Here is a 13,656-nt window from a genome sequence, read left to right as displayed (position 1 = left end):
AATGCAATCCCATTTTGTGGGTATCAACAAACTGATTCTAAAGTTGATATGAAGAGGTAAAAAAAAAAATCAGAATAGCCAACAGAGTATTAAAGGAGAAGAATAAAGTTGGAGGACTGACACTATATTATAAAGTCTTCTTATAAAGCTACAGTAATCAAGTCAGTGTGGTATTGGCAAAGGAACAGAGAAATAAATAAATGGAACAGAATAGAGAGCCCAGAAATGGACCCACATAAATACCTCAACTGACCTTTGGCAAAAAAGCAAAAGCAACACAACAGGGGAAAAAAGGTAGTGTTTTCAACAAATGGTACAACGACTGGACATCCACCTCCAAAAAAGGAATCTAGACACAGACCTTATATCGTTCACAAAAATTAACTCAGAACAGGCCATAGACCTAAATGTAAAACAGAGAACTATAAAATTCTCAGAAGGTAACATAAGAGAAAATCTAGATGAATTTGGGTTTGGCAATGGCTTTTTAGACACAACCCCAAGGGCATAATCCAGGAAAGAAAAAATTGACACGTTGGACTTCATTAAAATGGAAAAGTTCTGCTCTAAAAAAGACTGTCAAGTGGATAGAAAGACAAACCACAGGCTGGGAGAAAATATTTACAAAAGATATATCTGGTAAAGGATTGTTATCCAAAACATACAAAGAACTCTTAATAACAAACAACCTGGTTGAAAATGGCTAAAGATCTGAACAGACACCTGGCCAAAAAAAAAGATACACAGATGGCAGGTAAGTGTGTGAAAAGATGCTCCACATGATATGTCATCGGGGAAATGAAAAATAAAGCAATCATGAGATGCCACTCCACTAATGCCACTCCATTAGAATGGCCAAAATCCAGAACACGGAGAACACCAAATGCTGGAGAGGATGTGGAAGGACAGGAACTCTCATTTCGTTGCTGGTGATAATGCAAAATGGTACAGCCACTTTGGAAGACAGTTTGGTGGTTTCCTACAAAACTAAACATACTCTTAACCATACAGACCAGTAACTGCGCTCCTTGGTATTTACCCAAAGGGGTTGAAAACTTATGTCCACACAAAATTTGCACACAGACGTTTATAGGAGCTTTATTCATAATTGCCCGAACTCGGAAGCAACCAAGGAGTCTTTCAGTAGGTGAATGGATAAACCAATGGTACATCCAGACAATGGAATATTATCCAGTGCTAAAAAGAGGTGAGCTCTCAAATCATGAAAAGACATGGAGGAAACTTAAATTCGTGTTACTAAGAAAGAAGCCAATCTAAAAGAAGCCTACTATGCGATCCCGACTATGTAACATTCTGGAAAAGAGAAAACTATGGCAGCAGTAAAAACTCAGTGGTTGCCAGGGGTTGAGAGGAAGGAGGAATGGTCAGAGCACAGAGAATTTTTAGGGCAACGACACTACTCTGTATGATACCATCATGGTGTATACATGTCATTGTGCATATGTTTGTTTAAGACCATGGAATGTACAACACCAAGAGTGAAATGTAATGTAAACTGTAGACTTTGGGTGATTATGATATATCAACGGAGGTCTATCAATTTCAATGAATGTACCACTCCAGTGGATGATGTTGATAATGGGGGAGACTGTATGTAGGGGTAGGGAGCAGGAGCTATATGGGAAATTTCTGTACCTTCCTCTCAATTTTGCTGTGAACCTAAAACTTCTCTAAAAAACAATATCTATTTTTTAAAAAATTCAAATTTTTGCCTTTCATATGTAAGTCTTAAATCCCCCTGCAGCTTGTTTTTGGTGTATATGGTGTGAGGATGGGATCCTCTGTATATGGTGTGAGGATGGGATCAACTGAATTATTCATCCCATTTAACTATTTTCCATATGGGCATTCAATTGTCCCAGCACCATTTACACAACCTTACATAATCTTACAAAATCTTACCTTGCCCACTTGTCTGCAAGACCACTGTGTCACAGGTCAAGTAGAATCTTTCTTAAGTTACAACTGTCATTTGTCCCTGCCTGAGCCGTTATAGTGCCATCTTGGCTTTCTGGTAAATTCATATCTGGTAGAGCAAGTTCCTCACATTTTGCTTCTTGTCTGTGAGGAATACTTTGATTATCTTAACCCCTTGGTTTTCTGCATAAATCTTGGAATCAACTTGTCAAGTTCTATGAAAAGCCCTGCAATTCCATTGAATATATAAATTCATTTGGAGCAAATTCAAATAGTAATGATATTAGGCCTTCCTAACCATGTTTGTGGTACTTCTTTCTCTATTAATTTGGGTCTTCTCTAAAGCTTTCAATAGGCTTGTTTTTCTCCATGAAATTATTTAAAATTATTTTTTAAAATTATTTTTTTCTAACTATTTATTGCTGGTATCCAGAAATGCAACTGAATTTTTCCTCTCTGCCTCACTATCTTATTACATTCTTTGTATTTATTTTGAATTTAAATTTTAAAATGTTTGGGGGAGGCTTCAGATAATCATGCCATGAAGTTTTTGTTACCTTTTATTAACTATCTACAAAATAATTTGTTTTTCCTGTCGTGATGTTTCTTTCTTAGTTTTCAAAATTTTTTTTCTCCTTGATCAATCTTGCCAGAGGTTTATCGGTTGTTTTAGTCTATTTTGGCTTTGTTGATTTACGTGTTTTATATTTCAGATTTCCACCATCTTTATTTTCTTTATTTTGGGAAATTACATTCTACTTTATTTTTCTAAATACTTACTTATTAGCTTTTCTCTTCTTTTTGGAGATATAGGCCTGTAAGGCACAAAGCAACACCTTCAGTTCCCCCAAAAGTTTTGAAATATAGTATGTTAACTGTTGCTGTAAGTATTATTATTGAATTTCTGTTAATTGTCCTTTGACTTGTAAGTTATCTAGAAGTCTGGTTTTTAAATTTTCATATGTATGGGACTTTTTTGGTAAGTTTTTAAATATTTTATTTATTTTTGAGAGCGAGAGAGACAGAGTATGAGCAGGGGCGGGGCAGAGAGAGAGGGAGACACAGAATCTGAAGCAGGCTCCAGGCTCTGAGCTGCCAGTACAGAGCCCGACGCGGGGCTCGATCCCACAAACTGTGAGATCATGACCTGAGTCAAAGTAGGAAGCTTAACTGACTGAGCCACCCAGGCACCCCTCAAATGTGTGGGACTCTTAACAATGGACTTTATGTTAGTGACTCCTAACCTAGTTATGTTCTGATCAAAGAATATGCTACCTACCCTGTATGTGACCTATCCTTTAATATTTGTTGCACTTATTTTGATGGCCAATGATGCGATTAATGTTTTTTTGGTGTTCCATGTGTGCTTTGTTTCGGAAAATGTATATTCACTAGTTGTGGAGCAAAGAATTTTAGGTATGTCTACCAAATCAAGCTTGTTAATCATGTTACTAATTTTTTGTCTGCTTAATCCATTGTTAACTGAGAAAGACTTGAAGTTTTTAACTATGATGATGGGTTTGTCAGCTTATCCCTGTATTTCTATCAAATTTTGCCTTATATGTATATTGGGGCTATGTTGTTAGGCGCATATAACTTTAGAATATGTTCTAAGTGAGTTGAACTTTAAATTAATAGGCTGTGATCCTCTCTATTGCTAGTAGTGTGTTTTTCATCTAGGGGTGCCTGGGTGGCTCACTGGGTTGAGCATTTGACTCTTGATTTCAGCTCAGGTATGATCCCAAGGTTGTGGGATCAAACCCTGCCTCAGGCTCTGTACTGAGCCTGGAGCCTGCTTGAGATTCTCTCTCTCCCCCCCTCTCTCTCTCTCCCCCTCTGCCCCTCTCCCCTGCTCATGCTCTCTCTTGCTCTCTCTCTCTCTCTCAAATAAACAAATAGGGATGCTTGGGCGGCTCAGTCAGTTAACTTCGGCTCAGGTCACGATCTCAAGGTTCATGGGTTTGAGCCCCATATCAGGCTCTGTGCTGAAAGCTCAGAGCCTGGAGCCTGCTTCGGATTCTGTGTCTCCCTCTCTCTCTGCCCCTCCCCAGCTTGCACCCTGTTTCTCTCTCTCTCAGAAATAAATAAACATTAAAGAAATGTAAAAAAAATAATAAATCAAATATAATTTTGTGGGGCACACAATTCTACATTAACAGTTATTTCTTCAAAATGCTTTGAAGCTGTTATTCAACTGTCCTCCTGACTTTATTGTTGCTACTGGGAAGCCGGCTTTCAATCTAATAGTTATTCCTTTGTAGATGATCTGACTTTTCTTTCTGGATACCTTTCACATCTTCTCCTCGGTTTAGGTGTTCCTCGATTTAAGCACGTGGTGTGTATGTGTGTGCACGTGCACACAGAGAAGGGAGTCCTTGGAGATCTCCCTTATGTCTCAAGGTCTCAGCGATGCTCTACAAAGCATATTTCAATCGTGATCCGGTTGTTTCCTAAGAGGAAGGTCCTTCCGAGTACCGGTCGGCCGTATTCCAGAAGCAGGAGTCCGTGTGATCGTTTACGCACAATCCCACGTGTGCGCGCTTGCGTGGTGTAAACCCCTGGGCACGCCGTCTGCTGTGCGCACACATCCGTGTGTGTGCCTTTGGTGGGCACGTCCCTCTGCGATTCTCCTAGTTCAAGTGTAAGCCCTTCAGCTCAGGGGCTTTTCTGTTTCTCACCACCTCCCGGCAAGCTCACGGTGCCCACCACCCCCGCCACCGCCCTGCCCCGTGGTCAGGGCCGACTGGCTGCCATCTGGTGTTTACGCCTGTTGGGGGAAAGGGAGAATGCTGGGGCATCAGTGGTGACCCAGGCCCGCCTCACTGTACCCCCCTGTCCTCCCCAACGGTCTCTTCCACAGCTCTGCCCCCACGGGCTGCACGTCCTTCAGCATCAGTGCCTCCCCAGGAGTGATCGTGGACGTTGCCCACGGCCCTCCAGCCAAGAAGAAACCCAAGGGCTCCTCCAAGTGGTCCCTGGACCCGAGGCTGGAGGTGAGCCTGAGGGTGAGAGATGCCAGCAGCAGCACAGGCGACCAAAAGGTGAGTGTGGCAGGGGCGGGGGTGGGACGTGTGGGAGGAGGCCAGCCAGTGGCATCAGGTCTGCTACTCACAGGCTGTCCCGCATTGACCCCAGCCCCCACCCCCCCCGGCAGGGGTCTCTATCCTCCTCCTCCCTGGGTATCTATGACGACCGTCGCGGCCACGGCAGCCTCACAACGTACGGGTGTCAGGGGGTTGCGGAGGCCAGGGTATTTATTCGATCCGTCCGTTCAGCAAATGTTTACTGTTCACCTACTACATGCCAGGCACTGCCGGGCACTGGAGACACAGAAGGGATTAAGATAGGTGAGGCTGCAGACCGCACGGGGCTTACAAGCTAGATCAAACACAGGTAAGCAATTGGGAACGGGAGCGTGTGCTGGGAGGCCACGGCCAGGCAGCCCTAGGAAGCTCTGATCCGTGCCCACTCGTGTCCTGTGGCTGCTGAACCAATGACCGCACACTATATCAGCTCAAGTCAACGGAAATCTATTCCCTCTGGAGGACAGAAGTCCAAAATCAAGGTGTCCGTACAGCTGCCCTCCCGCCGGAGGCTCTAGGGGAGACCCCGTTCTTTGCTTCCTCCGGCTTCCTAGACCTGTGGCCCTGTCACTCCAGTCCCTGCCTCCGTGGTCTCGTCCCCCCCTCCTCAGGCTGTCAAATCTCCCTCTGCCTCACTCTTGAGAAGGACGCTTGTCACTGGATTTAAGAGCTCCCTGGATAATCCACGTGGATCTCCTTTCAAGACCCTTCACTTAATTACCTCTGCAAAGACCTTTTCTCCAAATAAGGTCACGTTCGCAAGTTCCAAGACGTATCTTTGTGGGGACGGCCGTTCAACCCATTGCACGCCCCTTTAACCGTAGATGAGCTCAGGAGGAGCCTCCGGGGTTCCCCAAGAGATCTGGGCTAATGAGCACTTGTTTCCAGAAGGACAGGCCAAGCGGTCTTCCCCTTGGGATGGAGAGTTGTTGCCTGCCGTCGGAGCAGAGAGTCTGGGCCCTAAAGTAGGTCGGTGAGGGTGCAATCAGGGAAAACTTCCTGGAAGAAGTGGCAAGCTGACGGATGGTAGAAATGACCCGCCTAAGAGAGGGAAAGCAGAGTGGGAACTCTACACGGGACACGCGGCCTGTGTGCACACTCTAGATGAGGAGATGGTCAGGCGTGTGTTGGGGAAACTGAGGAAGATATGCATGGCAAGAAAAGAGGGTGAGGAGGAAAGCGGGGGAGAGAGGGAGCCAGCGTCAGAGGTCTCGGCATCAGGCACCTCATTTTCTGAGGGCAACAGGAAGCCAGTGACAACCTGTCATCCAGGGAGTAACAAGTCTGCATTTGTCTTGGAAAGTCCCCACTGGCTGCAGCGTCCAGAGTAGATTGGATCCAGGCAGTAGACTGGAGGCTGATGCCCCAGTCTAGACGCGAGGTGATGGCGGCTGTGACCCCTCCCTGGAGCCCCACTATCTACAGGACAGACCCAAACACCTCAGTCCATCCCCTCAGAGCACTGCTTCTTGGGGTCACAGCTCTGTGGGTTTGCTTTGGGGAGCAAACCCTCTGCCATTTTGCTCAAAAGTGTCAATCTTGACGCTCCGCCCCCCCCCCCCCCCCCGCCCAATATGGCCTCCGCAGGCTCAGCCCTTCCATTTCTGGGATCCCATAGGGCCCACTTCTTTTAAAAACAATTTTTTTTTAAGGTTTATCCATTTTTCAGAGAGGAGAGCGAGAGCGAGAGCAGGGGAGGGGCAGAGAGAGGGGGAGACACCGAATCTGAAGCAGGCTCCGGCTCTGAGCCATTAGCACAGAGCCCAATGCCGGGCTGGAAGCCACCAACTGCGAAATCATGACCTGCGCTGAAGTCGGTCGCTTGACCGACTGAGCCCCCCAGGCGCCACCCCCCCCCCCCCGCCATAGGGCCCACTTCTAAGCATTGTGGTCATCTGAGTACTTTGCTGCCCCCTCTGCTCCCATCAGTTGGGGTGCTCCTTACAGGCTGGGATCCCTTCTTGTTCATCCTGGTCTCTGCAACATCCCACCCTGAGCTGGCACAGAGCAGGGGTCTAGTTAGTGTTTGTTGAATGACTAAGAGAAGACATTCATGGTTTGGTCTACCTTTTAGGTCCAGATTTCATACTATGGATCGAAGACCAGCCCGATCCAAGCCCTGCTCTATGTCACTGGTGTCGGTAAGTGACCACCAGGATCTTGGGGTCCCACTGCCCCCCCTCCACACACACACACACACACACACACACACACACACACACACCCCACCCTTGCAAGGCATCTCTCCGGGAGAAACTACACACTGGATCTTACTTTAGACTGAGCAGAAAAAAGGGACAATTTCTGGCTAGTCGTGCATCTGGTGGTTCATAAATATCCCCTCCCCCATCAGTGAACCATAAAGAAATTCACCGAGGGGTAGGGGAGGGAAGGCATTTACAGAGTGTGCAATCACACGTTAATATTTTCTCAACTTAGGAAGTGCTACATATATTTTCCATATATGAGCCTCTATACCTTTTGATACTTCAAATATTTATAAGAAAAGCAGATGATGACAGTCTTATACAATAATAGATAGACCAATGTTCCCCAAATGCCACGACTTACCTCCCGTCTTTGCCATTCTGCCGTACCGATGATCTGCCTAGACTCATATTTATTTAATATTCTTCTTTAAATAAAGTATATTTTCTAACTTGACCTCATCATAAACGATAATTTTGTAAGATTGTTGTTGCCATTTAAACGCGCATTAAATATATGAACGGCATGTGAAAACGTCACGTTTCATTTCATTAATGGGTTTCATTCATTAACAAATCAATTTCATGCATTGATACACACTTATTTCCTGAGTATGCATTTTAATAATATGAACGACATAGCAATTATTTTATACCGGGCGCTGTGCTAAGACTTTACATTTAAACCACATAACAATCCAGTGAAATTGGTACTGTTATAGCCCATTTGACAGATGAGGAAACTGAGGCACAAGAGGCGGACAGAGCTGCCTAAGTTGCTGCAGCCGGTTAGTGAAGGAGCCGGGAAATGCGGAGCAGTCAACTCTATGCTGCTCTGACCCGACGACCACATGGCCGTGGATGTGTTTAAAAGGTCATCCAGGTCAACTTCACACTGGGAGCTCACAAGGTCATTACATATACTCTATGTAACACCTTGCATATGTGACCACACGTGCTGATGAGAGGGTGGGAGGGATTTAGAAACCGGTATATGCTTTCTCGGACTTGGCATTTGCACAGAGAGGGGTATGTCTGGGGCCATGATTTGTCCCCAGCACAGTCATAATGCACATAAAGAAGAGCCTGGTGAGGCTGGGTCCCCCACCCCAAGGTCACTGGGGACTGGAGTTGAGGCCAGAGGTCTCTGGGAGCCCGGCGAGGTGTCTTTGCACCAAGCATCCCATTGGGGGTGGCTGGGAATTCTTTCTGAACCCCTGAAGGTGGCTAGACGTGTAGGGTCTGGGTAGCATCGCAGCTGTGACAAGTTCCCCTGCAAAGGAAAGTGCGTGCGGTCAGAAGCTCCAGCTTTGCTGTCTGAATTGCAGTCAGACGTCTTCCTGGGGGACATGGGGGCGTCTTTGAACTTGTGTCTCCTCTGAAGCCATGCAGTGCAGACAATCTCCCGGGGAAAGGATTATCACCCCACCCCCCGCCCCCCGGGCCAGGCTGAGTGCCTTGACCTTGTCCCTTCACCAACCCTCTCCTCTTGGTGGGATTGCAGAAGTCTCCTTGAGCGCGGACATCACCCGCACTGGCAAAGTGAAGCCTGCCGGAGCCCGGAAAGGCCAGGTAGGCTCAAGCCTCTGGAGCTGCGCCCTGACTCCGTTGGGTTCTCCTCTGGCGCCCCCTGCTGGTGATGGCACGAATGGCCGCCTGTCCCTTTAACAAGAACCAGGGAGAGAAGAAAACTACAATCCCCATGTCCATTTTGATGCATATGTTCCCCGTCTCTTTTGCAAAGCTAGATGTTCACCCGTTGTGCGTTCAGAGCATGTGTTGTCCTACAAACTGGAAACGACAGAGTCATCCAGTTAATGCAGGCAGTTCTTAACTCTGGCAAAAACAAAAAAACAAAAAAAACCCTCCCACCGGGGGCTTTCTGGGCTGGTGGGAGAGATTCCCATGGTGCTGCTGGTGGGGAGTGATGAATAGAGAAAGGAAGGACTGGCAGGGGGGAGGAGAGGAAAGGAGCCAAGTGGGGGTGGGGAAAGTGATGCTGAAAGCCCGAGCGAGGCACACAGGCTGTCCTAACTGGGGTCTGCAGAGGACGAACCTCAGGAAGCAACTGAAATCCCAAAGCTGCCTGCCCGATTTAATGCTGGTGGGCCCTTTAGAAGGATAGGACCTGTCCAAAGATGAAGATCCCTCTGTGGGGTCAGCCAAAGGCAGAGGGAAGAATTACCATCTGAGCAGCGGACTCGTGGCTTCTGTCCCATCCCAACCCAGTCACTCCCTGGGGGTGGGACACCTGCAAACAGAAGACGTCATCGCCAGTAGGTCCCTCCCGGGAGGGGCTGCTTAACTGGCTTTCATCTTTGGACAGGCAGCAACGAGCTGCTAAGAATAGTACCCACACTTTGGTGAAGGAGTAAAGAGTTCACGATGGGCATCGAGGAGGGCACCTGTTGGGGTGAGCACTGGGTGTTGTATGGAAAGCAATTGGACAACACATTTCATATTTAAAAAAAAAAAAGAGTTCACGTAAGAGTAACCATTTACATTCGAATCTTGACACAAATATTTAGCTCAGTTTGGTTTGCCAATCAGACAGTTTCTTAGAGCCATTGAAATCAATTTTACTGTCTTGGGCTCCTTTTTTAAAGTTTATTTATTTTGAGAGAGAGAGAGAGAGAGCAGGGGAGGGGCAGAGAGAGAGGGAGAGAGAGAATCCCAAGCAGGCTTCCACGCTGTCAGTGCAGGGCCCCATGCAGGGCTTGAACCCACGAACCGTGAGATCATGCCCTGAGCCAAAGTCAAGAGTCAGACGCTTAACCGACTGAGCCACCCAGGCGCCCCTCTTGGGCTCCTTTCCATAGGTGGATGCATTGCATTTGGGGGGAATTTGTTTAGGATTTTTGGAGCAGGAAAAATCCCCTCTTGGGACTAAAGAATTGACCTGATGTGGGAGCGAGATGTGGAAACTGCACAAGCCTATCGGGGTGCTGGGGGAAGGTGGCTCTGCTTCCCCCACGAGGTGGAGGGACACACACAGGTTTTCTAAACGTGCCCCGTCTCTGCTGGGCGTCCACAGAGGGCCTGGACCTGGGGCCCCCGCGGGCAAGGTGCCATCCTGCTGGTGAACTGCGACAAGGACAACCCCAAATCTTCCACCATAGACTGCAGGGATGATAGGGTGCTTGACAACCAAGGTAAGGACCCCCACCCCCCAGCGTCCCCCCTGCCCAGAGAGCTAATGGAAATAGAGCTTTGTCTGTGTGTCAAGCCCTTCTGTCTACGCAGCCTAAGCTTTGGAACAGCCCTCAGAAATGGGTTATTGGAAGCACGTTCTTGTTAGCTTGTCCATTGTATAAAAGGAGCGGACAGGGGTCCTGAGAGGGCAGGCCACGCACCCACGGTCACACAGCAGCCAGAGAGCACCTGGGACCAGTGCTGCGTCTCCCCGTGCCTCCTCCGGGCCCCATGCTCCGGTCCGCTGCCCAACCCAAATTTCTGCTCTTGGGTCAAACCTGGGACCTGAAATTATTCAGAATGAAAGCCTACCGCCCCCAAACTCATGTCAGAGCAGCCCCGGGCCCCTGCCGCCCTCTGGACGCCTCTGTGACCACTTCAGAATCATTAACTCGTTTCATCCTTCAGTTTGAGGCTTGGAGGTACATGCTGTCCTCACCCCATTTTACAGATGGGGAAGTTAAGCAGTTTGCTTAAGGTCACACAGCCAGTAAGTCACAGGTTCAGGATCTGAACCCAGACATCCCAACACCAGGACACAAGCATGGGGGTGGGCACGGGGTCTCTGCTGGCACCCCTCTGAGGTGGCTGGGGTGGGAGGAGGGCACTAAGGGGGTGGCCTTCCGAGGGAGCGGCTAGGAGAGCACAGAAACAGACGCATCTTCACGTTTCTTTATTATTGAGAGACAGACACAGAGCATGAGCAGGGGAGGGGCAGAGACAGGAGGAGACCCAGAATCCGAAGCAGGCTCCAGGCTCTGAGCTGTCGGCACAGAGCCCAATGCGGGGCTCGAACTCACGGACCGTGAGATCATGACCTGAGCCGAAGTCGGACGCTCAACCGACTGAGCCACCCAGGCGCCCCAACATTAAAAAAAAATTTTTAAACAAGATAGCTGTGGCCCCTGCTTCACGGAGCTTGTATGCTAAGCTCACTGTCGCGGGAGAAGACCAAAAACTTAATTAGCTTTCATTCCAAAATGAAAATCATCATTTAAATTCTGGAAAGAGCGTAAGGAAAAGGAAACCAGGCGACCAGGTAGAGGGGGGCTTGAGGGGAGCAGCGGGGGAGGAGACGGTCTCAGGGGCCTGCGTCTCAGGCCCCTCCCTTCTCGGTCCAGACCTACAGGACATGTCCCTGGTGACCCTGAACACGAACACCCCCAGGGACTTCTTCGCCAGGCACCAGCTGCTTCTCCATGTGGCCAAGTCGGAGATGGACAAAGTCAGGGTGTTCCAAGCCAGCCGTGAGTCACCCTTGGCTGTCACCTTCGTGTCCCCTCCCCGCCCCGGGACAGCCCCTTCACACCCCCCTTTGACGACTAATTCCTGAGCCCCTATTAGGGAGCACGTTCTTAGGGCCAAGGATGCAGCAGTGAGCAAGGTGGACGTCCATGCCGCTACCTTCTAGAAAGGACACACAGATGATGTGCAGACAAACACTCACATGATGTCTGGTGCTGGCGAGCACTGAGGAAGTAGCCCCCCCTCCGAGGCCTGCTGTGTTTGTGTCTGTCTCCTCCCCTCTTTGTGTGCACACACGCGTGCACACACGCACGCACACAGAGGACTCTGGTTTACGGGGACCGTCGAGCCCAAGCTGACGGCATCAGACTTTGTCCTCCAGCATCCTCCCGACCAAAGACAGCATTAGCTTCGCAGCAGCTCGCACCTGCTCCTGGGCGCCGGGCTTGTTTGAGGCACGGGGCCCGGAGCAAAGCACCTGAAAATGCCTCTGCCCCCAGGTCGCTTTCCTCTTGGTGGGTTGAGAGACAATGTATAAAATAAGTAAGTGAAGCAGCTAGTGTCTGAGGGCTGTGCAGAAGAACGCAACCAGGAAGGGGGTGTAGATGAGGGGTAGGGTCTGGGGGGTGTGAGGAGAGGAGGTTGGGGAACGCTTCCTCTGTAAGGTGTCACTCGAGCAGCAGGGGCGGGAACAGCCACACAGACGCTCAGGGGAAGGGCACTCCAGGCAGAGGGAACCGCAGGAGCAAAGGCCCCGAGTGAGGCAGGATGGTGCCTGTGGGCTTGAGGAAGGCAGGGAGGCCAGTGAGGCTGGAGTGCAGGACTCGGGGTTAACGTGCCAGATGAGGGTGGAGAAGGAAGGGGAAGGGCCGGCTCAGGTAGGCGGGGAATGACTCTGCCTTCTAGTCTGAGGGAGGCGGCCGAGGCCATCTGAGGGCTCTCGGCAGAGGCACAGCTTGATCTGACTTGCTTCCGTTCTAGATCAAGGTGATCAGACTGACGTTGACTTGGTGACAAACCAATTCTTTGCCTCTGCTGAGGCGTCACCTCCTCCAGGAAGCCTTCCCTGGCCCTCTGGGGTTCCCCCCCATCACAGCACTTACTACCATCTGTGATTTTGACCGTCTCTGCTCCTCCTCACTCACCCAGGAGACTGTGACCACCTCCCTGGTCTCCCCCAGTGTCAGCCGAGAGCTGGGGCTCAGGAATGAATGAATGAATGAATGAATGAGCGAACGAACCATAATGTATAGTGGACCTGTATGTATATGTTCGGGAATGGCTCAGGGATCCCCACCCCGGTCACTCCATCCCTGGAGCCCCAGCCAGGGGGCGATGTCCCAGCTGACACTTTAGGTTTCTTTCTCTGAGTGGCTGTGACATGTCTTCATGGCAGCGGTGGCCCCGAGAAGGCATCGCAGCACCGGGGAGAAGCAGACCTGGGCCTCCCTTCTCTCTTCTAGGAGGCAATCAGATCTCCAGGTACAGGGAGGTCCTGGGGCCAAAGCAGCCCTGTCACCCCCTGGAACTCCCGGGGGGCCAGCACAGCACAGACTTCTATGTGGAGGGCCTCGCTTTCCCAGACGCCAACTTCCCGGGGCTCATTTCCCTCACCGTCTCCCTGCTGGACACATCCAACCCGGTAGGCCAAGATGGCAGTCCAAGGGGGAAGCTGAGTCGCCAGGCGGGGGGTGGGGGTGCAGAGCCCAGCCGGGGAGGAGGCTCACACAGCCTCTGGGAGGAAGCGGGTCTCTGGCATTGGCTGCTGCAATAGCCCTTCCCCTACCCACGCCTCGCAGGAGCTCCCCAAGACCCTGGTTTTCCAAGACAGTGTGGTCTTCCGTGTGGCCCCCTGGATCATGACCCCCAACACTCAGCCCCCTGAGGAGGTGTACGTGTGCAGGTGAGGGCTCTGGCGTGCCAGCGGGCGGGGCACAGGTACGCCAGGAGGGGCCCTGGGTTCTGGCCGCAGGCCCCCCCGCATCTCCGCT

At 49.9% G+C, this 13,656-nt stretch overlaps 1 protein-coding gene across 3 annotated transcripts in view; it reads left to right on the top strand.

Annotated features, from left to right (window-relative positions):
* PADI4 (peptidyl arginine deiminase 4) overlaps nucleotides 1–13,656 on the top strand; it is a 32,893-nt gene that overhangs the window by 6,216 nt on the left and 13,021 nt on the right. For 2 of the 3 annotated variants that reach the window (XM_019461536.2, XM_053898908.1), the window contains exons 2-8: nucleotides 4,799–4,979; nucleotides 7,096–7,162; nucleotides 8,733–8,800; nucleotides 10,263–10,380; nucleotides 11,542–11,667; nucleotides 13,129–13,307; nucleotides 13,465–13,568. In XM_019461536.2, coding sequence (XP_019317081.1) covers nucleotides 4,799–4,979; nucleotides 7,096–7,162; nucleotides 8,733–8,800; nucleotides 10,263–10,380; nucleotides 11,542–11,667; nucleotides 13,129–13,307; nucleotides 13,465–13,568 — 843 coding nt within the window. Of the gene's footprint in view, nucleotides 1–4,798; nucleotides 4,980–7,095; nucleotides 7,163–8,732; nucleotides 8,801–10,262; nucleotides 10,381–11,541; nucleotides 11,668–13,128; nucleotides 13,308–13,464; nucleotides 13,569–13,656 lie in introns of those variants that run through there. The other variant, XM_019461537.2, reaches the window with a different exon arrangement.

The sequence above is a fragment of the Panthera pardus genome, unplaced genomic scaffold, assembly GCF_024362965.1.
Source record: "Panthera pardus isolate Hobbes unplaced genomic scaffold, ASM2436296v1 HiC_scaffold_11, whole genome shotgun sequence".
Lineage (NCBI taxonomy): Eukaryota > Metazoa > Chordata > Mammalia > Carnivora > Felidae > Panthera > Panthera pardus.
This window is presented reverse-complemented; position numbering and strand designations above follow the sequence as displayed.